Genomic DNA, 24,816 nt, shown 5'->3' on the forward strand with positions numbered 1-24,816 from the left:
AAGTTACTGCTCTGCTGGGAGGAGACCAGCCTAAAACAAAACACTATCAAAAATCAGTGAGATTCTTCACTGCAAAAGCCACATCTCCCTCATCAGTGAATGACACAGGCGAGATCTGTTTATTTGAGCAAGAGCAGCGGTTGTGCCCCCAGTTTGTGAGAGCTCACGCAGCCCTATCAGCCAGAGGCGTCCTTTCCAGAGGGCCGCTCCTCTGAAAGGATGGGCACTGCTCTGCTGTCACAGCAAACGCGCAGAGACCCAAGCAGACAGAGCCTGAGCTCTAGACTCTGGACAGGACTTGTGAGGAAAAAAATAAAAAATAAAAAAGTTTCTGAGTAGCCCCAAGTTAGACACTTAGACTTTCTCTGCACTGGCTTTCTCAGCTGCAAATTTCAATGGCAGGCAAGCCAGTCACTACCTGAGAGCATGCCCAAAAGAGAGGGCACCCCCCTTATTCTTCACCTATCTGAGGGGGAAAAAAAAAAAAAAAAGTTTTCTAAGCACCTCTTGACCTCTTGTCAGACTTGCCAGGACTTTGAGTCAATTCACCTCTTGCATCTGTTACGTGGGCAAGACTCTGCCTTTCTTTGTAAAACCGAGTGTTTTGCAGGTGAAACACACTACATCAAAGCTAAGTATTTGTTATTACAGAGGCAGAAATCTGTGCATTCTTTGCTAGAGGTCGTGTCTCAAATTGCCAAGGACCATACATACCATTGCTCACAGCCTAAGAAATTTCGTCTCCCACAAGACGTCTCCAAAGATGATGAAAACAACTTCATCATTATTCTAAAAGAGCTGGGGAGAAGGGTTGAGCAATTTCTTCATAACATTTCTCAGTCAATAAGTGATTGCTGTCCTTACCTATGAAGATTTTCACAGAAAATGCTCACTCCCATTAAACTCGCTTTCAAGCTTTACTTCACATTTTGACATTTATAATCAGTAGGGGGTTTCACCGATTTGCATGAACACACTAAAACAAGTAGCAGGAGAAAACCTAAGCACTTCATAAGAACAGGAACATTCTTTCCAGGTCAAACCAGTATCAAATTTTCACTATCAAAAGCCATCAAGACCGACAATGACTGAAAAGTCCCCAAAATCAAAATAAGGAGCAACTAGGGTTGTTAAAAGAGACTGGACACTTTTATATCATCCTGAGTGCTGTACACCATTAGTTTTCTTTTTTGTTTGTTTGTTTTGCTTGTTTTGCAGACTGAGTCATGGCACTCGAGCAGCTCGCCGTTGAATCAGCAGTCAAAGCTGAGTCTCTTCCATTGAAGAGAGCGTAAAGGCACTGAAATTCCCTCTCAACTTAGTAACAGGCTTGAGGGCCAAAACTTAGAAAGGGATGATCTACTATGCTCACCTTCGAACAATATATGGCTAAGTGTACCGTAGTCAAACTCAGCACCATTGCTCCTTTGTTAAAAAAAAAAAAATTTAAAAAAGGTGACAAAGAAAATAGCAACAAAGTGAGCTCCATGAGTAATTTGTGCTTTGTTTATTTATTTATTTTTCAAATTATGACAGAAACACAAAAAAGTATTCCTTCTCTGCTGTGCCCATGGTGCAGACCCCTGACCAGCTCATCATACAGAGACTCGGGAAACAGTCAGACTCTCTGAAAGTCCCTTCACCCATCCAGCCAGATGAGCACAGCAGTGTGGTTGGAGTTCTGAAGAAGATACTTGCTCACTAGAAACTGGAGCGAAACTATACCTGGCATCACCTAGCCTTGCTATTTTATGAACAACTGAAAATATGTGATGCATTTCAAGAGCATTTAGAAAAAAAAAAAAAAAAAAAAAAAAAAAACCACAGTTCTTGCTCTGAAGTTGCCACAGCAAAATGCAAGCCAAGACAAAAGCAAGCAGTTGGGGAGTAAGCAGGAGTATTCACAACCTCCTGGTCAGGATCATTTCTCTTAAGATTTGGATATATTTTCCCCCCTCAGCACATCTTGCCTGGGAAACTTCACTCTCGCATCAGCTCAACTCCTTTCCTCCATTTTAAATTTTCCACCTGCAGCTATGAAGATATGAAAGCTTCAGGGCCCTGCGCGAGCCGCCCCCGTCGCTGCAGCGAGACTAGGCCGCACCCTGCACCTGGCTGGCACCTCATGAGCCGCCGCGCTTTCCCTTCTGCCTTCACAAGGCTTCTTGTCCGGATCGTACTGTGAAACCCTGACCACTCTTCTATCGCCACAGCGTCCAAGCATACCCACCAGCACTATTCCTATAGGTTTGTATATGGTGCAAACTGGAAATAAGCCACATTTAATTCAAATATGCAGTGGTCTCATTTCATTGATTTTAGCGCAGCCAGTTGTGTGTGGCGGGGGGGGGTGCTTGTTTTTGTTTTTTGCTTTAGGTTGGTTGGTTTGCTGGTGTTTTTATTTAGAATTGGGGAAAAAAGAGAAAAGCCATTTGGATGACTGTGACATAGCAAGCTTGTATTCTTATATTTGAACCACTGACACCTTCTATCCAAGTCGTCTCTACTGCCTTGGCTGGGTGAACAATCTTACTTTTGTTTCTTGGCTTTTTCCCCCTTTTTCAGTAAAAAGAGTCTAACAGGAGTCCAAAATTTGCCTAATATGGAAGCTGAGGGCAACTAGTGTCAGACAGTTAAAGTCAGAAAGGATGCACAGACGCAACAGGCTTTCTTCAGCACAACTCTGAAGCCATGGAGACAAACCAGATGAACCAGAGATGTCAGACTTAAACAAGTAAACAAAGAGCTGCTTCAGCAGATACCAGCCAGACTCAGTGCTTTAAAAGAAAAGTCGCCTCTGCAGGTGTCTGTGTTTGGCTGTAGTCTACAGACGCACATTACTTTAACTTTTGAGGTAGATCCTGTTCTGGATCAAAAAGACAGGAAGGGCAACATAGGAATGCACCATGGTAGAAACCTTCAGAGGAAGACTCACTGCTGGGGGAAAAAAAAATGCAGAAAATAATACTAACCTCTCACAAGCTCAGCATAGGTTCTCAGGCTTTTCAGAACACCGGATCCACCTATTCATGATTAAGGCAAACCACATCCTAAACCTGAGAAGATAATAAAAAGTCAGAAAGTTTGAAGAAAAAAAAAATTGTAGAGTGTGTGCAGATTCCAGAGCCATCTCTCAGAGCCAAAAGTCTTCTGGAGAACTTCACTGGTACAGCGGAGTATTCTCAGTGTCTAGAAATAAGATTGAACCTGAAGACGATGAATAGGGCAACAGAGAAGTATAAATGTAAATTTTTCTTCTGAAAAACCTCCTATCTCACAAATGCATGCTGTGGAAACAGCAACCACATTTTCAAGGAGCTGAAAGAGGAAGACTGCTGTCCAAAACTCAGTGTCCCAGTGAGCAAAGGACAGGGCATGAGGTGGGTTAAAGTAAGCTGCCAGCTGCTGCTTTTCCAAACAGTCTGCCTATACTCAAGAAGGCCCCGTCACCCACAGCACAGGAACAGATACAGATCCTGCACGCTTGCTACACATAACCCATCACCTTTTGAAAGACAAATGCTTTTGAGAGCAGAACTCCGCAGCTAGGAATGACTTCGCCTCAATTTAGTTTGGACACCAGGAAAGAGTATTCATTCCTTATACCCTATCCAGCTTTGTGGAACTCATGAAAAGGGATCTGCAAATGGGATTTGGAAGAAAGGAGAGAAGTATAAACAAGCTGTATGCAAAGATATTTTTGTCCAACTTGCAAACTAACGGTGGATAGGAGGAAGGGGTGGAGACCATTTTCACTTCAGAGAATAGATTGAAGGAAATTCTTTGGGTTTCTCTCCAAATAAGACTTCCCTAATATAAGAGGAACAACCAGAGACTCCAGGAAGAATGAAGCAGAAAAGCATTTCTTATCTGAAGCATTACAGGGATGAACCACATTTGCTAAACACTTCCCTGCTGTGTGCTCTGGACCACAGCAGCAGGCAACGCTGTGAAAATTCTCTGTTAACATATAGCAGGGTTGTGAGCCCTGCAGAACATTTTATATACGTACATACACATACACATATATCATTAGATAAAGTGTGAGCCATGCAGAAAGACTTGTATTGAAAAGAAAAAAAAATGTAAAGAAAATCAAATGAAAAATCCTTTAAACTCACAGATACTCCCTGTATTTTCCTACTGGCTTTTGTACCAATATCCACAAAGGCCAGTTCTGTAGGAGAGACTCACACACAACCCTGGAGTAACTTAATCTGTTCCCTCTTGGGGCATTTTTTTCTCTTGTCTACAAAAATAGGCTAAATGACTGATATGCAACTGCAAACATTGCACCGAGGTGTGAGATCATATCAAGGTGTTTGCACACAGTCTGCTACAAATGCATGCTTGGGAGTTTTATGATCAAGATCACATTTCCCTTTACAGAATCACAGATGATTACGGTTGGAAGGGACCTCTAGAGATTATCTAGTCCAACCCCCCTGCTCCAGCAGGGACCAACATTATAGAATACAGTTTAAAAGTGGGACCTTACTAGAATTTGGACTTTTGTCTCCTGCATGTGCTTGGCTGGTGAAGGGCAGGTATATGCAGTAAAGGCCAAGACAGGAATTCTTAAATAAAAATCTGATTCCTTGGCTGCACAGGCATGTATCCTATGGGAAGGAGATTCCATTTCCAAGGACCCGAAACCATCACTGTTCTGCAAAGCCTCCCTGCAGGTAACACACTCCCGCCTCTTCCAGATTTCCCCTAAAGCTGGGGATTCAGGTCCATTACTCCCTCCTCTTCGGTAATAACAAAAGCAACCAAAATTTTTCTGAAAAGGGATTTTTTTGCTTTGTGCAGAAAAAGTAGAACAACAATGCCTCTGATTCCTTTTCCAACATGTTCTTTTATTCAGTCCTTTGCATTGAGTTCCAAGATCATCTCTTCCTGCCTGGTTTTGTCTCTCTCTCTTACATTAAAGCAGACCCCATTCTTCTGTAGCTTCCAGTTCCCTTCACCATGTGATCTTACCAGCATCTTGAGGCTGGCTACTACACTTTTAAGCCCACACCTGCAGAACAGCTTTCTTGCAACTCAGTCATTCTTTTCAGAAAACACAGTTGCAGCACGTGGACCAGCTCATTCAGCAGGATATACCTGACTTTCATATCCTCGCTGAAGCTTCTTTATGCTGCTCTGCATCACTTAGTACTTGTACACACCCAGTCCTTCATGGAGATAAGAAGATAGAAGGCCCAGAATAGTCTCACAGAAAAGAGATATTTCACGTTGACTGTGGATGGGAAAGACAATAATGGGCTTATATATAGCAATGAAGATTTCAGTGATCTGTTGACAAATGTTCTAACCACAGAATACTAGAAGAGCTTGGCTGGATACTGACTCAGGGCAGAGAAGCTTACAACTAGATCACCTCTCACAAATCTTTCTGCTTGTATTACCTGTTAAAATGGTGTTTGCAGATTAAGATGCATGAAAAACAGACTAAAGAAAAAATGTGGGGCTGTGCAGCTGCCATCAATGCTTCCTCTGGGAAGCTATGCGACAGTATTTACAAGCAGAAAAGGAAAGAAGATGAGGAGTGATTGCAAAGCCATGCAACCAAATACCTTTCAATTACAGTTTCCTGTTGGTAAAGTGATAGTCATGCCCAGTAAAGAACCAAGCTGTGGTCAGAGGCTCAGGTCAGGATCTGTCAGCTTTGAAAAAAAAAATGCCATATCTGTCCATTACTGGGAATAGGTGTGAGGACATTTTGCTGGTAAGACTGAGCTTTCTAGGACAAGCATTGGAATGTCTGTTGTCTCCCGTAATTTTGTTATAAAATACAAGAAGACTGCAATCGTGTAGTTGCCTGACTCCATCAAAGTGACCAAGCCCACCCAAGGTAGAGGGTAGCTGCCTTCCCCTTGCGCTCTAAACCAGGCATGTGAAGAGACGGAGACGAGGAGTTAGGGAAAGCCACCTTGCCCAGAATTACACAGGGCCCGGAGAAGCTAGAGGGGTGCGGACAGGGCCAAATCTCATCCCCGTGGTGCAAGGACTATCATGTTGTAGTTGTCACCCAAGAAGATAGTCATATTATGAACAAAAGGTAAAGACGGCAGTCTGATCCTTACGCTTAGAAAGGGAATACAACCATGTAACACATACTGCTCATCTGTTCAGATTTACCTACTTGCTCATTCATCCCCAGCAGTGACATTCTAAGGGTCTTCACACATGCATGGGTGTGATTACAGTTGAAGATGACAAACCACTGAAGGACAGAAAGCGTCTCTGTGCTAAGCCAAGCCCCCTAACTCTGTGCTTTGTGGGCGGACTCCCAACAGCCTTCCCTTACACAACTGTACCGGCCACGCTTGCTTTCTGCCTGTGATCAGGGTGAAAATGCCATTTCTCCTCACAAACCAACTCTGACTCCCAACACGAGGTCTTAGGAGCAAACACATGCTTGGGAGTGAAGGAGAAAATGTCAAGCTCTCCTATTTTGTACCACATACTGCAGGGCAGGAGGGCTGCTCTCCACGGCTAGGAAACCTGGCTAAGGCCCAACCACGCAGCAGTGGGCGCAGGCTCAGGGAGCCAGTGTGCGTCCTGCGTGGGGCAGCACCCCCCGCCACAGCCTCAGCCACATCCTTGGGTAAAGAAACGCCCAGTGGTGCCCACAACACCGCGCCCGAGCGATGCGCCCCGCAGGCCGGCTCCGGGAGAGAGCTCTCCTCGGCCCACTCAAGGATCTAAAAATACCGTGCCCCTTGGCAACCTCCAGCAGTGCTTTCCTGTGGGCAGATCAGGACTAGGAATCGGGGCCCCAGCTTTCAGTTCCTCTCTGCAGACTGCAGATCACTTCAGACAGCAGTGAGGAGGCAAGTGCGTTAGTTAAGATGTCTAGAATCCTATTCAGGAGGGAAAAAAATTAAACCTGTTTTTTTCCATGTTGTTCTTGTTAACATCGTTTCCATGCAGAAGGATGTTCGTAATCCTTGATGCAAAGTCTTTGTGCTTTTAAGATGTCACAGACTGCATTAGGCTGTTTTCAGTGAGCAAAATGTAAAACCAAATGAAGTGAGGATAAGAGCTACGAGTTGATCTTCTCTTCCACTCCTCTTGTAGCACTAACTGCCAGAAAAACAAAAATATTCCTGGCTGCTAAAGCACTGAACTGTTGCTGGAATAATATCTATATAGTGCTATCATTCTGCACACTTAAAGCCACAAAACCCACAACCGGTATGAAACTAATTCTGCTCCATGCCTTACTTTCAAGATCTGGCTTGGAGGTGATTAATAATTTTTACTAAACTAATTGCAGAGCATTTTCCAGGGTCTGCACAGGGAGGAGGCTCAGGGGGAAAAAAAGATCTCGAGTCAGGGCAGGACATTATTCCAAGAACAAAATATTTCCGGTCCTGCTACCGTGCACACAGTCCTCGGCCATAAGTCTTTGCAATTGAGGCGAGAATTTAACAGTAGAAACTTTCTGTTTAGCTCAAGTGAACCACAGCTGCCCAAGCTGGGAAGCCAACAAGGCCAGCAGCCCAACAAACATGAGTCAAATAAGCCAATGCAGATGCTTAAGGGAATGGGACTCCCTAGTAGTTCCTCTTAACATTTTTTCCTCCTGTTTTTCCCTCCCAAATGAACACAGAAGAGATTTCGTCTTTAAAGAACCATTTTAATAATGTCATACAAATTCAAAAGGAGCAACCTGACAGATTGTTAAAATATTTAATTTAAATCATTGTCTCAATGTTTTTTGCTTTACATCTCACCAAGGAGTTTTCATGATTGACTTTAAAACCATGAGAATCAAAACAGAAGAGCTTCGGACTGTTACAGAAAGCCAGCTTTCCCGACAGTGATTCTGCATCTTTGCGAATATCAGGCACCTACAGAGATCATTAATTTACTGGAAAATAAAACATAAAATGTCAAAAAGTGACTAAAAAAAGAATTTAATGCTTGACTTAAAACCTTCAGCTTTCAGGGCTCTGGCCTATGAAAAACAGGCATTCGAGTCCATTATTAAAAGTAACATAGGCACAAAAAAGTTTACAAATGCCATTTTAAAATGACTCATTTTAAAGCCATTATATACAGCAGGCAAGTTAATCAGTCTATGGTCCAACCAAGAGAGCCTAAGTCTTACCTAAGTTCTTGAACCTATTAGTCGACTCTTAAGACTTCAGAGATAACAGAGGAGCAGCAGTAAATTGGCTCAGAAATGTGAGCATCACCCAGCAGCATCTCAGGAAGGGCTGCACAACTGTGACCACAGGCCCCAATATCCACATTGCTGCTGTTTAGACCAGCTTGCACGTGAGTGCTCTCCCCCTCAGAAGTAACTGACTCAAAATTTTCAATGGTCACTCGCACAGCAGCCCAAAAGAGATGAGATCCACTCAACATTAGCAGCAAGTCAGTGCAGACTAAAACAACACTGACACTAACCAGATATTAGAAGCTGTCTGAAAACACTGGCTGCTCTAAGGCTGCAGGCATGAGCAAACTGCAAGGTAGCGGGGCTGTGCACCTCTTAGTACACTGCTCTCCAGTGCCAAAACAGGATCAATAAAGTGTGATGCAAGCACAGTATACGGGGCTACATTTTTAATAGACCTTGATGCCAACATTATCTTTCACCTGGGTTCTGTTTCACATTCCAAGGTCAACTTTAAATCTACAGCTTCAAATTTTTTTTAAGAGAATTTCTGTATTTAACTCTTGCTAGTTTAAAAACAAGGGAAAAAAAGGAAGTCTTTTATGAGTTTTAAAACCTTCTTCAGTGCAACAACTTACTGATTAATGCTGACTTTTTTAAAAAAGGGAAGCCCAGTTGGGGAAAGACCAAGGAAATACTCGCATCATTCTAGATGGTTCTGCCCCGCGTCTCTCACGAAGAGCAGCGGGGCATCGCTGGCACGCGGCGTGGTTGCGTTGAGAACAGGCGTCTCTACAAACTCTATCTCGCACACCCGCGTGCTGCAGGGAGACCGCTCCAGCTCCAACACCGTTATGTTGTTTGGCTCCGAGGAAACAAGGATATTGCTTGGAACAAAAAGGGTTAACTGAGGACCACGGGCAGGCCAGTAGCGACCGAGATTAAAGCCATTGATCCAAATCTGCCCCTGTTAAAAGAAGAAAATAAAAACATAATCAAGTTTTAATAATTTGACAGTGATCTTTTGACCATATAGCTTTATCAAGTATAACACTCCTTGCAAAGTAACTGAATTTTCTTGATCTCTCAGTTTGACAGAAATAAACATCAGGCTCAAAAATACGTGCAAGAAAATAATACAAACCATCAAACAAATAAGAATTCTTTCATAAGCGAAAATCACTGTCAATATTTAGAACTGGCATGGCCAAATAAAGCAGTCATTTCAAATATGGCAATATTTAGGAAAATAAAATAGCAGGCTCCTGTCATTGAATTTTGCATTAAGTTTCAGAACAAACAAACCTGAACACTGTGGCAGCTTGAAGCTGATTGCTAAAAGAAGAAAGAAGACACAAAAACAGGGGCAAATCTTAAATCTGTGTTGTGTGGGGTTTTTTTTCTTTTTCTTTTTTGTAAAATTATAAGACCTCACTAGCTTGGTAGCCCCTTCCTATTTTACGACTTCATGAAAAAGATGCACTGCTTGTTGAAATGTGAAATGTGAATTTCAAGTGCTTATTGTAATCAGATGCTTGGACAACAAAAGAACTTGCAAAACTGCACTACAAGAGAGTACTGTATTTTGTTTTATTTACTTTTGGCTATTAAAATCCTGGGCTTTTCTGTCATGAATTTCAATAAAATTGTTGTTAACTTGAGATGCAAACTTTTAAAAATGACTTTTTATAATAGAGGTAGTGAGAATCTCTTAGTCCAAGACACTTATCAAACATTATAATAACATAGTTTAAAAATAAAGCAAAACTGGGCAAGTAAACAAACAAACAAAGTCATTTATAGACCAGAAAGTGGATACATTGAAGTGTCACAAGCATATACTTTCCCAACAGTCTTTAAACTGGTAACTGCAGGAATTTCGGAAGAAAATTGTAAATGAATTCATACCAAGTCAAGCTGAATCTTGGTTCATTAAACAAGGCTTAAGAGAGGATATATGGCTGGTTTGAACAAATAATTTGCTTATGCTCCTCACAAGCTTCCTTTCTACCACATGCCAGAAAGTTAAGATTTCATTAGACAAGTAAAGAGATGGGAACAAGAAAGTTCATCTATGTTTTCCTCTTGCTTTGTTCTTTAGTAATTCGATATAGAAGAAAAATAAACAAATTAGTGGCACTGACATACACTGGTACAGACGATAAAACTGTTTGAGTCACTGGAAAGTGAGAAATCTTACTGTATTCTTGATGACTTCTAAATTTGTCTAGGATAGCTAAAACTGCAATAATATTTTTAAGGACTTACAGAAGCACTGGTAGCATACTGAATATAACCTTTTAAGAGGTATGAAGGGCTTTTTTCTTGCCTTTTCAAGTATTTCAAAATACAAAATTTTAGGGAATTTGCAAGATAATTTTATAAAGAGTTGGTAAATTTGCAATGCAGGTGGTTATTATAGCTCTCTATCCACTTCCTTGCTGTAAGATCCTATCTTGCACAGTACACCAAGGTGTTAATAAACGTCAACCTCAAACTTTTTTGTAATCAAATTTATCTTGCTTTGTGGCTTGTTTTTGCAGGATTAAAAAGAAAAAAAGAACTGTTTATTCAACCTCACTATTCTGCACTAGTTTTAGGAGAAAAGATGACATTAATCCAAGATCCCTCCAACAAGTAAAATGAATAAGTGAGTGGACCATAAGTCCCAGCCCTACATAAAGTAGGAGTTTCGCATAGGAATTGGCTGTGTTACAGTTATAACGCAGGAGCCAAGATCAGTTAAGTGTCTACTTCTGATCTTAATCAGTCACTGGCTCATTTTTCTAAGAAAGCTATGAACTTAAATTCTCAAATCCAAACTGTCCTTACTGCAATTTCTAAACACTGCATACTTAAAAAATCACATGTCCAAAATCCAGCAAAACACATCCTACATACAGCCAATAAACCTACTTCAGACAACAACAAGAAGTTGTTTTCTTTATCAGGGTCTATCAAGATCAGCAAGTTAATCCATGATTCCAGAGGAGTCAAGAAAATAATAGTCAAAAATATCCAAAATAGTCAAAGAAAAAAAATCCAGTAAACCCAGCCAATAAACATAACTACACTTGCAAGGGCAGGCCCCCTTAAAGACACTGTGCTTCCTCAATGACAGTGGAAGACATTTTGTTAGTAATGAAGGCTTCAAAAACCCCTCATGTAAATAGTCTTCAACATAGCTCATGACTATTAATCCTGCACCCATGCTGTTGGCTCCAGCATATCACCTTCCTTGCCTTAACATGCTGAGGTAGGATCAACATTACAGCTGCACGTTTTTTTCTAATAAGTGTTGTTTCTTTACTTCTCCAAGTTCTCTGTTTTAACTCCAGTTAAGAGTTTCCTTCCTCACCTTGACATCAACAATTTATACAACAATTTATTCAATTTATACTCAAGGAATTAGGACCCAAATCCAATGGGATCTGAGTGGGATTTAAACTCTTACTGCCCTCTGGTTTACAGCTACTTATGCATTGGTGAAGTTATCTGGAAGTCTCATTTTCTGCTTGCCTCCCTGCCCTGTACCCAGCATCATGTCAGTCTTACCACTGTTGGGTATCTTGTTATTTAAAGTTGTGGTCCAGTCCACATCTCCATTATCTTTTAAGTCCTGAAGGATCACTCAGCAGTCTTACAGTATACCTGGAATCTCCTCACCTGGGCTTCTTTAGAGGGTCAGATAAAAGGTAAAATAGAGGTCATTATTTTCAACAGATCAAAGGAAGAGATTCCCATCTATACAGAAGACTTACTGGATTTATTTCCCCTTTCAAAGCAGACTTTGCCAGCAGGAAGGTATGCTCAATCTCTCCTGAAGGATGTCACTACTCAAAAAGAATTCGGGATTCACTGGATGAAATAATTTATTTCAGAAGTCCTAGATTCTGGTCTCTGTGCAAGGGACTATTTTTGGATTTTATTCAGTGACTGTATCAGATACGGGAACAAGGACCAAAACCTTCACTTCCTCATACTCACTGCTGGTAACACTGAATGCTAACAATGAATCAGGGTCTCCTTCATAATAGGAAGTGCTCTAAAGACTAGATATAGTTTATAGATCACCACCTCTTCCTTTGCCTCCTCTATTTTGATAACTATAAGCTGAAAAACTGCTTCAGAAAGGACTAGCTTAGCCCCGCAACTGCAACACAGGAACTTCCCTGAAGCCGAGAGCTGAATATCATTCCAAAAGGAGGGACACTTCAATGCATACGTTAGCCTCTCACAAACTAGTTGAGCTGGTTCAAACCTAGCACTGCAAAAACACACTCTCTCTTCTGCTCTAGTCATGCCAAAACTTTTTCAGAAGTTCCTACTAACAGAGATCTGCCTACAAGATTCTCATGACGAGCTTTTTGATGCTTTCAGTACACTTCTGGGTAACCTCCAGAAGAAAGGCAATAATATCTTCCAAACACTGCACCCACATTTAGAGGCACCACACTAGCACTTGTAGCTTAATTCTCCCTATGATTTGGAACAGGATCCATAGATCCTCATCCAGCCCTACCAATGTTTTCTTAATTACCTTTAAAAAACCTGCATAACCAGGAAAATGGCCTTTAGTATCTCACTTGTACCAGAATAAAAATTATTTTATCTTAAGACTAATCCTTGTGGCTCTCCCATTTCTAGATCAACACCATACACATTTCAAATGTATGTTTCCCTCTTAATGGATTATCTCCAGATTTACTTAAAACAAGTAACCCATTCTCCAGTCATTTAACTATTGTTGCACCTCAAAACTACAACCTGCTTCTGCTGATGCAAGAGGTATAGACTTCCACCCTTCACATGAGTTTCAGTAGCTTTTTGAGTGGAATTCATGTTTTTACCGCAAAAAGTTGTACCTTTGTCCAGCCAGGAAACTTGACGTAGGTATCTTGAGGCAAATCTGGAATCCCACCAGGAATTGAAAGTTTACCAGTGTAAAATGTGGGTGCTTCATAACTTGATGGATTACCAAGAGATCTCGGTAGTTGCTCAGACTGGCCATTGATGTCATGGTTCACTGCTCCATCTACGTCTAGAGGATAGATTTCCCATTCAACGAGTATATCTTGATCAAGAGTTAAATTTGAAACTAGACCCTAGGAGGAGGGGAAAAAGACACAAACAAATAAACAAAAAATAACTGTCCATCTGGGTATGAAAAACACAGAGCATCTGCTCTTCCCTAAAGTATAAAATTTGCTTAAGAAGGTAAGGTTTTATTTATTCTCTGTGAAAGATCTGCTCCTCTTCAAAGTTTCAGGTTTTTTGCTTATGTCCAAGTTTCTTTCTCAAACTTTTTTTTCTTATAGCTGTGAAGGTTTCTATTTTTCTTAAACCTGAAGACATGATACTAAAAGCTGAGGCTTAATAAAAAGCAGAAAAGACACTATATACCTTACGTCATGAGATACAATCAAAAGATTTGGTAATACTGAGTCACTAACCCAAGCCATTAACCTTCACAATAGCAGAGAAAGCAGCATTTACTTCCTAAAAATCTATTACAGCTAACACACAGTATCAAAAAATCAGGTCTTCAAGGCAAATACTTCATGGCTCAGATTAACCAAAATACTTTAAGTTTACAGTCAGTTGTAATTTTAGAGTCAGCCCACAGTCTTGTTTCATTTCTATGGAACTGTGTACACCCTTGAAGCACATCGGGGTACCCACACAGTGAGTTAAAGGCAAGATAAGGCCATGAACTAAAAATGAAAAAAAAAAACAAAAAGTCATTCTACAAGTAAGTGCAACAACAAGCAACATGTTTTCCATGGTCTTGGAGAGCTGACGCTGTGTCATACATCTCTCCTGTAACGTCTCATCCGAATTACACTGACTTCACGAGTCTGCTCAGCATGAGCTGGTGAGCGTGAGTGCTAACAGGAATTCTTCTTTTACCTAAATGCCCATTTCAAAGATAGGAACTTATTTTTCTTACATCAGATTGCAATATCTGCACAGAGTTTAAACAGTAAAATGTTCTTGCAGATCCTAAACTTCACTTTGCTTGGCAATCAGCTGAAGTAATGCAACCAAACTTTGACTAAAACTTGCTAACTCCCTCTCTATGCCTGTCTTTAAGAATGGCGTGATTTTCAAATGAGATCTCAAGTGCCTAATGACTATTCTTACTTGTATCTCTATCTGAATGCATGTTCAAAGGTGCCAATGCGGAGATGAATCTTCCAAATGACAGAAAGATACAGGTGGCAGTAAGTATGTTAAAAAGAAAAAAAAAAAAAGAATAAAAACCACATTCTTCCTTCCTTTGTGTCCCTCAACAACAAGACTTAGATCAGCAGTGTTTTAAAACCAAAAACCCTTTCAACATTCTTTCCCCAAAGCTAGATGGTCCATTTCAAACTTGAATAAAAAAGTGAGATAAAAAACAGTGAAAGAAAACCCAAACGAGCTATCATGCTTGATTAAGTAAGATACCAGCCCATACGAGCTTAAAAATGCAGCATTTCAAAAATAACTTTAGGGCAGAGTATCCTATCTTGCAAAGCTGCAACTTGTGTAAAAACTCTAAAAAACTAGTTATTTCTAGTTTCAAAGTCAACGCAAAGAATACCTGCCTTAAGGAAGAGCGCGAGACATTCAATGTAAAGGAGCCACACACATTTTCAGAAGCTACTTGAGAAAGACTCGCTCCTCTGTCTGCAGGGATCCTGCTTTAAGAGGGCTGTTCTCAGTGTGCACGAGCCTAACTAAACTTGCTTTCGTTCTTAATATTTACAGGCTGAATACTGGCGTAAGTGTGAATTTCAACTCAACCACAGCAACAACCAGCACCCACCTGATCCAACCTCGACCCTACTCATTTAGCACTCAGCACACATGTTTCCTTATCACCTGGGTGCTTCCTCCTACACATCACAAGATATATTTGAGCTGAATCTGAGGGCAAAATACTGCTGAACTAGGTGCACTCTCTCAACACTCAAGTAAAAGGCAAGGCTGTCTTGTAAAGACAGCACAGACAGCATCAGCATTAATGTTGTCCACTAGTTATATATGCCACAAGTACAGTGAAGACTCAGCTGCTGAGCAACTCATGAGCAGTGCTCCTCTTCCTCTTAAAAAAAAATACAGAGCACTCAGAATCCCAATATGTCTAAAATGAGCAAAATTTCCCTTTTGCCCCTGCCCTTCCCAGTGTTACTTTGCTGGCATTACCGCTTATGAGCATCGGTGACAGTTCCCAAGTGCAGTGTGGATTCAGAAGCGTCCAGAGGCTTCCTGTTAGCTATTCCTAATGTCTCAGCTAGGATCTTTGCACACTAGAGCACTTGTGAGACAGCCTGAAAATTTTGCAGGGGTACACTGCAGATAAATGAAATTGGATACAGAGGTATGTATGTTTGTGTATATGTGCATATACACAAACAAACAAATAAACCCCCAAGATTCACCCCCAAGCCTCAAAGTAAGGACAAGATATAAGTGGAGTTCCAGACTCTTTTTGAGTTTATTCTAGCAGCTTTGCACATCTTAAGATATTGGCTACATGTGCAATTCATCCTGAAAGTCTTGTGGGAGACACTCTGGCTGGCAGCACAAGCGAACCAACAAAAAGAAATTAGAAGACGTCTGTCTGTTTTTAATTCCACTTTGATTTCAGTGACTCAAATGAAACTAGTGAGTTGTTAGATATTGAAGTAAAGTTACAGCTGTGTAATCCTGATCCTTTTGCTCTTTCCATCCCAATACTTCCTTTTTAACCTGTCAAAGGAGAAAAGGAGGGCAGGGAGAGGCTGGGGAAAAGGTGTCTATGGCTTGACTGGCTTTACTTACCTTAAAGTCATTATTGAATCGACCAAAGTTCACTCGGCCCATATTCTCTACCAAGATGTCCAGATTGGCTCCAGCCTTCCCAGTGATATTTATCGTAAGTGATACACCCCTTTCAAGGACACCCTGAGGAACCTGAATGAATTATACCAAAAAGAAGAAAGCAGTAACCATTGAAAAATGACAACAACCTGCTCTTACTTTTCAACTTACATGAAGGTTTTACACACAGTTATGCAAATCTGCACAGATCAAAGAATAAAAGCTAGGCTATCAAAATCCGTGAACTGATACTGATTTTTATTAAGCAAGAACAAAACCTTGCTCAAGGAAAGAAAGGTAAAATTTCTTCTTTAATTTGTGGTCAGAAGCCAGTTTCATAAAGTAAGACGTAAGCTCAGGCTTCCACTTCCCCTTACTCTCAAAGGAAAAAAGAAAAAGAAAAAAAAAATCAATGGAAACATCGTAGAAAGTATCATAAACATATTTTATGAACCTGCAAGTAAGCCCTTCTTCTAGGTATTTTTCCACTGAAGTCACGAGCCTACATTAATATTCAAATATTTCAAAAGTGGAAACTATTACATTTTCCTTAGAAGTGATACATACTCTTATTTTCTGAAATACGTATTAACACGCTTAATATGACTCAGTTGTAGTTCCTTCATCTTTTTTAATGTGATCATTTAGTACAGCTATTTTGGTAAGCTGGAAAGAGGAGGAGAATCAAGAAAAAAAAGGCAGACTGCAACCATTTGGTGAAGACCGTCGGTGGCAGAAATGGATAGCAGAAGACAATGTTTACCCCATCCACAGAGATGTAGGCACGATCGTGGACTCCATTTAAAGGTGAAGCAAGTTGTGTTGGCTCTGTACAGTTTTTCGGAAGCACAGTTCTGTACAGTACAAACCCAAAATACTAGGAAAGAGGGTAAGAAATTAAAAAAAAAAAAAAAAAGAGAGAGAAGATTCATTAATCAGGTTAACCTGCAGCTTCAATTCAGGTCATGACTTAGAAATATTCTACATTCCTGCCTACATACTCTGACTGAAACATTAGCTTTCGTTCACTTCAGATAGCATTTATCAGAGATAGCAGTTTGAGATTAAATATTACTTTGACTTTTAGATGAGTGAAAATTTTCAAAAGTTCCATTTTTAAATCTTTCATCTGTACAACTACATGACCTTAAAAGATAAGGACATCGGCTAGGAAGGCATTTCCACAATGAAAGCAAAACAGTTAATTATCTGCAACACTGAGTTCTTCATTTAAAACATTGAAAGAAATACTTGGAAAATCCCTCCATAACTGAATTTATGTAATAAACTTAATAGTCACCCACTGCACCCAAACTGACATATTAGTCAGGTAGATTATCTCTTTTACAAACTAGCTGATTTACATCAGGAGAATTTTAGAAGATTTTTCACCAAGTTCCCCAGTAGGAAAAAAAAAAGATAAAAAGATAAAAAGATTTAGATTTGTTCTTATCACAAGTGAAACACAAATTAAAAACCAAGCAAAAAATGCACTGTCTCTTTCACCCAGTAGCCACAAAATCATTTATCTGTTAGATTTGGATTTTAGCATGGCCCTGACAGGAAGAAGTGAGAGTAAACTAGTTCCTGCCCTCTGTAATTACTAGCATCACTTGCAACAAGGTTCACGGAAAATGGAGGTGGGAGACAGTAGGGAGAAGGAAAAGTGCAAAGGTGCGGGAAGCTCCACTGGCTGCCCTCTTTTCTCAGGAGTTTTCCTACGCAAGATACTATAAAATGTGAAGGCCGCAGGATAACCAGTGAATTTTCTACTTGAAAAACACCTTGTAAAATATCTGGGGCATCAGCTCAACTGCTTCCCCCCTTTCTCCCTCCCCCAGCTACTGCCACTATCACGTCCCCTGGGAGTAGCTTATTTTAGCCACAGGCAAATAGCACCCATGCACCAGCCTGTGCTAAGCTGAGCACAGAGGTGGTCATGTGTCCTTAATGGAAAGAGTCACAGAGCCACAAAGGGAAGATCTTTCACTGCAAGGGAAGCTATTGAAAGTCACCACAACTGCCAAGAAATTGATGTGGAAAGAGAGGAGCAAAGACGGTAGAAGGGAATTCAGGGGAAGCCAGAGCAAAATGGAGAAAATGGCAAATGGAAAAAGTCCTGAAAACCTCCACAACACTATTACTACATGTGCAGAGATATGGTATGAGACACTGAACATGACAGGAGTCACACCATGGAGTGCTGTTCAAATGAACTTCACAAAATGACTGCAAAGGCCTACCCAAAGAATCCTTACCTGCTTTAGTTGAACAAAAGTCAACGGGTAAGTGCTTTTTACTGGTCCAGCAGATGAGAGTTTGTTAAGAACCTCCACCACAGTACCAACCTACAGCACAGAAAAAGCAGATGTGTAGGTCAGTAAACTCAGAAAGTAGCTTGCACATCAGGCCACCTGGACAGCTGGCTGTATTTGTCAAAAAGGAAAGCAAAGACAACTGAAGTCCTTAGGTCACCTTTATATACATTGAGATACTTCAATAATCTGCAATAATAATAGAGCACAGGGAACTGATGAAATCTGAAGAAAACATGCTGCCTATAGAGGAATGCTTTAAAAAACAAAACAAAACAAACCCAGATCTTTTAAGTTTGCTTTGCATTCATACATAATAAAGCATCACTTAATTTTTAATGAGAACAAACGCAGGAGTTTTTCACAAAAGTTCTACAAGAAAGCATTAGGAGCAATTAAGATAAAATAACTGTATTATCCAGATTCCACTCAGGCTACTTAAACCAAGCTAGTGAAAATTTCCATACTACTTTCACCTATTATATTTTCATCTGTTTCAGACTTCTTTATACTGTACTTAGATATATAAATATTTGGACTGGTTTTAGTGAGATGGACAGCATGATTTAGGCTATTTACAGGCTTAAATATCCTGCTGAATCAGGACTTACATATGGCTGTAAGAAGATTTCTCTTCACCTACAATTATTCCAGAAACTCAGTTATCAATTTTGTATGTTAATAAAGATGTGCACAATATGCACAGTACCCCCCAAGCTCAAAAATCAGCTGTATTTGTACTGTAAAACTTATTTAAGCTGTATTTTTCATGAAAGATCTTGATACTGCAAAACTTATTTAAACTGTATTTTTCATGAAAGATCTTGGCTTATTTCACAAAAAGTACTGCTGCTGCTCAGTGGTAATTACACAGGAGATGTTCAAAGTATCCCAAACCCAGACTGGCTTTTGAATACCTTCTTAGGAAAAAAACAAAGTAATAAAGAAGAAAACTATAGGCTTTTAAAAATAGCATAAAAACATATAATCCAAGAGCATTGTCAAACAAAATAACTTCCTCATCAGACTGCTTCAATAACGGAAGTATTGAGTTTTTGCACAACATACTCAAAAATGAGAAGTGCTGAAATATGAAGACAATCCCGTGTGAAATGCTTTCTATGGGTAACAGAAGCCATCAACAATCATCCATGTACACGCCATTTTTTCTTCAGCATGTACAAATAAAAGTCATGTTGTTTCTCTTGCAAGAGTATTATTTCAATAACTGTCCACTCTAAACAGAGAGCAAGGTACCGCATCATATCCACCAGAATCTCCTTTGCACAGCCTGCAAGCTCATGGAAGACCATGATAAACCCTTCCCTTCATCTACACAATTTTTTTTGAGCAAACATCCACTATATTCCACTACCAATATCCATGTAGCACTAGGTGGTCACTGTGCACCACCTGGTATAGTGGCCCACCTGTCCCCGAAACCCTTCCGTGATCAGGACAGGGCAGGACAGCATCCACTTACCGCCTGCTTCCATGGTACCAGGGGAAGAGCACACCCTTCCTTTCCCACAACAGCACTTATTTTGCCTCACCACCACGTGCAACTTTGCTCATCTGTCGTGCCGTTTGCAGATGTTGAGATCAACAGACCAAAACATGGCCCAGCATCTACCTCTCTTCCCATGCAGGATACCAAAGTCACTAAAAATTATTTGGGGTATTGGAAAAGCAGTAGGAAGTTCTTGGAGGAAACACAACCTACATTTTCAACGTAAGAACTACACGTAAAATAATTGCTTTTCAGAGAGTGAAATTTCCCAAGTGCTCTGGGCTGCTGCTCTGCTCCCTTCCTCATGCTCTGCTCCTCCAAAGGAGCTGGTAACGCTAAATTGCAGTGCAGGACTGCTAGCCCCTGGTAAGACCGAACTGCAGGGCCCTGTACTGCAGGCTGCAAAGCCAGAGATGAGCACCACAGACCCTGATGGAGCTTACCACTCTAAATTTGATAGCATGACTGACGTTTTTTCTTCATCATGTACATACAAAAAAAAAAAAAAAAAAAAAAGCACGCACACATCTCACATCTGTTCTTGCTGCAATTTCCTGTTTATTACTTAGTGGACAATTGTTATCACAACAAAAACCTTGCAGTAGATTTAAAAAATACAAATACAATAAAGAATTTTTCAAAACTATCTGTAAACAGCATGATCTGGTGACTACTTGCAAACAGTAACAAGGAAATCAAAGTATATGGTCCAGCCTCCTGTTTGCTGAAGCCCATTCTTGCCTCCACCTCTTCTTGCCCATATGGTTTCACAGATGAACATATGTCAAAATTGCCAGTCACTTGCTATTGCTGAAGCTCTCTACACCCCAAGAACTGATGACAGCTCCAGAATCTGCAGCTTACACTCATGATCAAGCAATCTTCAGGGTCCTCTAAGTGATGAGCTAAAACTACCACCTGGTCACAAGCCTGCACAGCCACATAAACATCCTGCAGACACCAAAACTCATTTGTTTGCCTCTGAAAAAGACGTTCCCTGCATTCTGGGCCTTAAACCCCATCCATTGTTCACATTTCTTGATCCAAACTATTGCTGTTCTGCCTTTGCCTGCCCCTTCAACACTTCTCTTTTGCATCTCTGCAACAAGATGCTTCCTTATGGCTTGCTTCCCTGGCCTCTGCTGGAGCAAGGTTAGTGTGCCTAGGCCAGTTTTAATGAATTCTCTCTCTTCCCCCTGCCACGCAGAGATTTCTCCTTTAAAATCATTCAATAACTCAAAATGAACCCCTGTTTGACCAGGGGACTGTTGTTTTTTTTTAACTATACTGGGTTCCCCAATTATACTCAAGTAGAGCGACTTGAGTTGGCCCCTGAGTGCACAGTGAAACTTCCTGGTACCTGTTATATACTATGTGCTATGGTAACTGTTATAGCCCTGTCACTGCAAATGTTACAGCTACGAAGATTATGATTACAGAAGGTGAGCTCTTGTAATATTTCCTCCCTAATATTCACTTACACACCTTTAGGTTTCTCCTAATAAAGTGCACAGGACAAACAAACGTTACCTTCTCACAACAGGGACCAAAATGCAATGTGGAGTTAGGAGAACTGTTCTGGCAGGAGCAGATAATACAAACCTCTGTGATTTTAGGTTACACTGCACTCATGATACAGAGCAATGAAGCAGAGCACCTGAAATAAACAACGGGTTCATAGAACAGAGAGCGGCTCTCTTCCCAGAAAATAATCTAGAGGCTTTTGGTGCAGATGGCAGTATCTGTACAGGCAAGGATAGGAAACTCACATCTGCCAGTATAGACAAGCCATCTCACTTGCTAAAGCTGCTGGGTACAGAGTAAAACATGTCCTCTCAAATAACAAGAAACCCTGCAGGAACAGGGTTTCCACTGTGATGACCACTCCAAAGCTGTTCTCACCTCTCCTTTCTGAAAAGCTTTCTGGGCCAGACATACTTCAGTTTTCATTTTTTGCAGGCATGAAGGTTCATCATTCCAGGGAAATGGCACAGCCCTATCTGAGAGGCATGAACTGCGAGAAAATGGAGAGTCAGAATCTGACTGCAAAGTCCCTGAGTGACTGCAACTCCCACCTGTGATAGCAGCAGAAACAGCAGGTGTACTGATAACGATGTATAATTAGTCACTACCAGATATAAACCAGTTCAGTGCAATTTCACACGGAAAGTTCTTGCCTGAAATGTCTGAAGGTCCTGAAGGATTGATGAAAATGATACAGATCTTTGTCATCTTCTGTGGTGAATCACCATTATGAAAAATTGATTCCTGCCCACCAGTTGAGTGGGATGGCTTAACGGCTGCAAAACCTTATCACTACCAAATTGTGCAACACTGGCTGCAGTGGCATGATAGATCAGATATACCACTGACTGAAAAGGTGGCTGGCTCAAAATGTAAAATACAACGTATAAATTAGAATACCCGGTACACTGCCTACAGCAATCCTCCACGTCAAGGCAACTCTGTGAGCAGCACGATGAATGAGGCTAAGTTCATACCAGCCTATCTCTTGCATCTCCTAAGCCTTCCTCTCTGCTCACTGCAATAATCTGGTTCTCAGCCATATATCACAGAAAACTCTCAATGGCCCTAAAATGACAGTGCTACAGACAGACCCCAGCTATTCATGTGCTGACCAGCTTATCTGACTGCTGCCAAACAGGCTGGATTCTGCATGCTTTTCCTTTCAGTAGGAAAGTCACTTAATTTCTCTCATCAGTTGCACATCTTCATAAATCCTGCAAGAAGCTACATCACTGAGACTTTATTTAAAATGATCCATATTCAAAACTTACAGCAGCTGGTACTATTTACTTAAAAGATACATGTCCTACGTGCCTTTTCCCTTTCAGAGGTACCACCAGCTACAGAAGCACTCTTTGCTCTTACCTCTTGTGCTAGAGTTCCCTGAGCTACATTATTTATACCTCAGTTACCTCAGTTATGCAAATGAATTTTAGCATTGTGAAAATACAGCATTTCCATTTAGTAAAACTTTGCAAACATACAGCATGTTGTAAAATTATCTTTTATTTCCAGATAACAAATATTTGCTTTTTTTCCATCATAGGCATGATCTTAGCTCTCAAACGCTATGGCCTCCTTCATGAACGTTTGCTTTCAAGCATTTCCCCTCTGTTTTGCGTGTCAGCTAGAGGCTGACACTACACCCTCAAATATTTCTTGCAAAAATCAAACATGCAACACTACAGAAAGATATGCCTATTAGATTACAAATGCTAATTTACCTTCTGCAAGCGAATCTTCCCATAAGCAAATTTGGGTGTTGTTGGAGGGATAAGGCCTTCTGGTAACTGGTTATACTAGAAAGGTAAGAAAGGAGAAAAAAAAAAAAACACGTGAAATAAATACAAACGTATTTGCAAATTCTCACTTTCTGCTTCACAACTTACAAAAGTTGAACTTTGGCTGAAAGTAGATACTCACACAATGTTAATCCGTTACACCAGTGCCTAGGCTCAGAAGCAGAGTGTAAGAAAGAAATCTGATTAGACTACATATGGTAAATGTAGATTTTAATAAATGCTTAACTCGAGTCCTTGGAGCCCTCCTGCGGCCGCAGTTTGCATTGCTGTCTGCCTGCAGCCTCCCAGCATCAGCCCTCAAGTCAGGGGAGCTTCAGCTCAACCACGCCAAGGGCAGGACTTCCATGTGACCCCCCCTACCCTGCCTTGGCCGCGCTTCCCTATGGGAATTATTAGCTTCTCATGCCTTCCTTCCCGGCCCAGGGCTACGGCTTGCTGCCTCCCCACAAAACCTGCTAATCCCTTGCTGCTGCCTAGGCTGGCTTCTTCTAGAAGCAGCTGGGAAAGCCTCCCAGTGAGGGGGAATAACTGAGGGGTGAAGGGTGTCCGTCAGCTCTTGGACACCTTCACGTTGAGTTTACGTAGGACCACCCTCGCTGAACTCCAAGCCCCTCATTCCCGAGCCTCCAACCTCCTTATCTTCTTGCCACACCAAACCCTCTCCTCTTTCCTCCCACTGCTGGTCCCCAGCTTTCAGCTCAGACTTCCCTTTGATCTTTCATTTCCTGCACATGGCCCTGTCTATGCACTATAGAGAAAAAGGTTTTGCAGGCAAGAAACCTATGTGATCGAGCTGTCTAAGGCTACTTTTGGATATATGTGCACAAGTGATCCCACCTGGTTATCTTAATCTGCACATTTGGTCACTTTAAATGATAAATTTGGTAATCCTTAAGGCTTTTTTTTTAATAAATTTGGGAGGTGCTGAAGGGCCATTTCTCTTGGGGGTTTTGTTGGACTTATCTGGCATAAAACTCATATTCAAAAGCTGCCTCTGCATCAGAAGATTTTTTTTTGGTTGGTTGGTTGGTTGGTTGGTCTCTATTTTATTTTTTAAACAGATTAGAGTAGTGCAATTTCCACTGCTTCTCTGTCAACTCTCAACCACAGGCTGAGAAAAACCTGATTCATATTTCTGGGTAACGAGTTCATTTGTATTTCTGCTTTTGAAAATACTCCATTTTTTGAAGAAGGCTTTAAAGAAAAAAAAGAAAAAGAAAAACTATATTCACCCAGTAGAAGAAATAAGAAGTAGAAAGTTTCAGCCCTCATAGTAGAAAACAGAAAATGCTGTGAGCACCTGAAAGAAGCTTTAGCCTGAAACTCTCCTTCTTCGTTATATTTATTAACTGAAAAAAGGAGAAAGCAGGATTATAACACATTAACCTTGTAGCAAAGCTAATATATTGAAAACAGTCATTAGCTACACGCCAACTTTACTTTCTTACAGCAGCTTCAGCTCAAACTGCATTTGAGTAGATAGATTATTATGGGTTTAGAACCCACAGCAGAGACAAGAAATCTTCACTGAGATCCTATGGATATGGAAGGTAAGAGATAAGCAAACCACACCATGAAAGCTGTACCATGGCCCAGCACACCTTAGTTGATGCAGAACATTTCAGATCTTATCAAGACTCCCTCAACTGCACCAGAACACTATTTAAAGTTCAGATA

The 24,816-nt window shown here is 40.8% G+C and overlaps 1 protein-coding gene across 1 annotated transcript in view; it reads right to left on the reverse strand.

Moving 5' to 3' along the window:
* Positions 1-8,840: 8,840 nt before the first annotated feature.
* GLB1 (galactosidase beta 1) overlaps positions 8,841-24,816 on the reverse strand; it is a 38,736-nt gene continuing 22,760 nt past the window's right edge. The window contains exons 11-16 of the mRNA XM_088520852.1: positions 23,062-23,136; positions 18,244-18,333; positions 16,749-16,862; positions 15,947-16,078; positions 13,003-13,242; positions 8,841-9,104 (exon numbers count right to left, since the gene is read on the reverse strand). Of these exons, the coding sequence (XP_088376978.1) occupies positions 8,841-9,104; positions 13,003-13,242; positions 15,947-16,078; positions 16,749-16,862; positions 18,244-18,333; positions 23,062-23,136 (915 nt within the window). The remainder of the gene's footprint in view (positions 9,105-13,002; positions 13,243-15,946; positions 16,079-16,748; positions 16,863-18,243; positions 18,334-23,061; positions 23,137-24,816) is intronic.

This window comes from Tinamus guttatus, unplaced genomic scaffold, assembly GCF_059628265.1.
Source record: "Tinamus guttatus ecotype Peru unplaced genomic scaffold, ASM5962826v1 Tinamus_guttatus_pri_ptg000104l, whole genome shotgun sequence".
NCBI classification, from domain to species: domain Eukaryota; kingdom Metazoa; phylum Chordata; class Aves; order Tinamiformes; family Tinamidae; genus Tinamus; species Tinamus guttatus.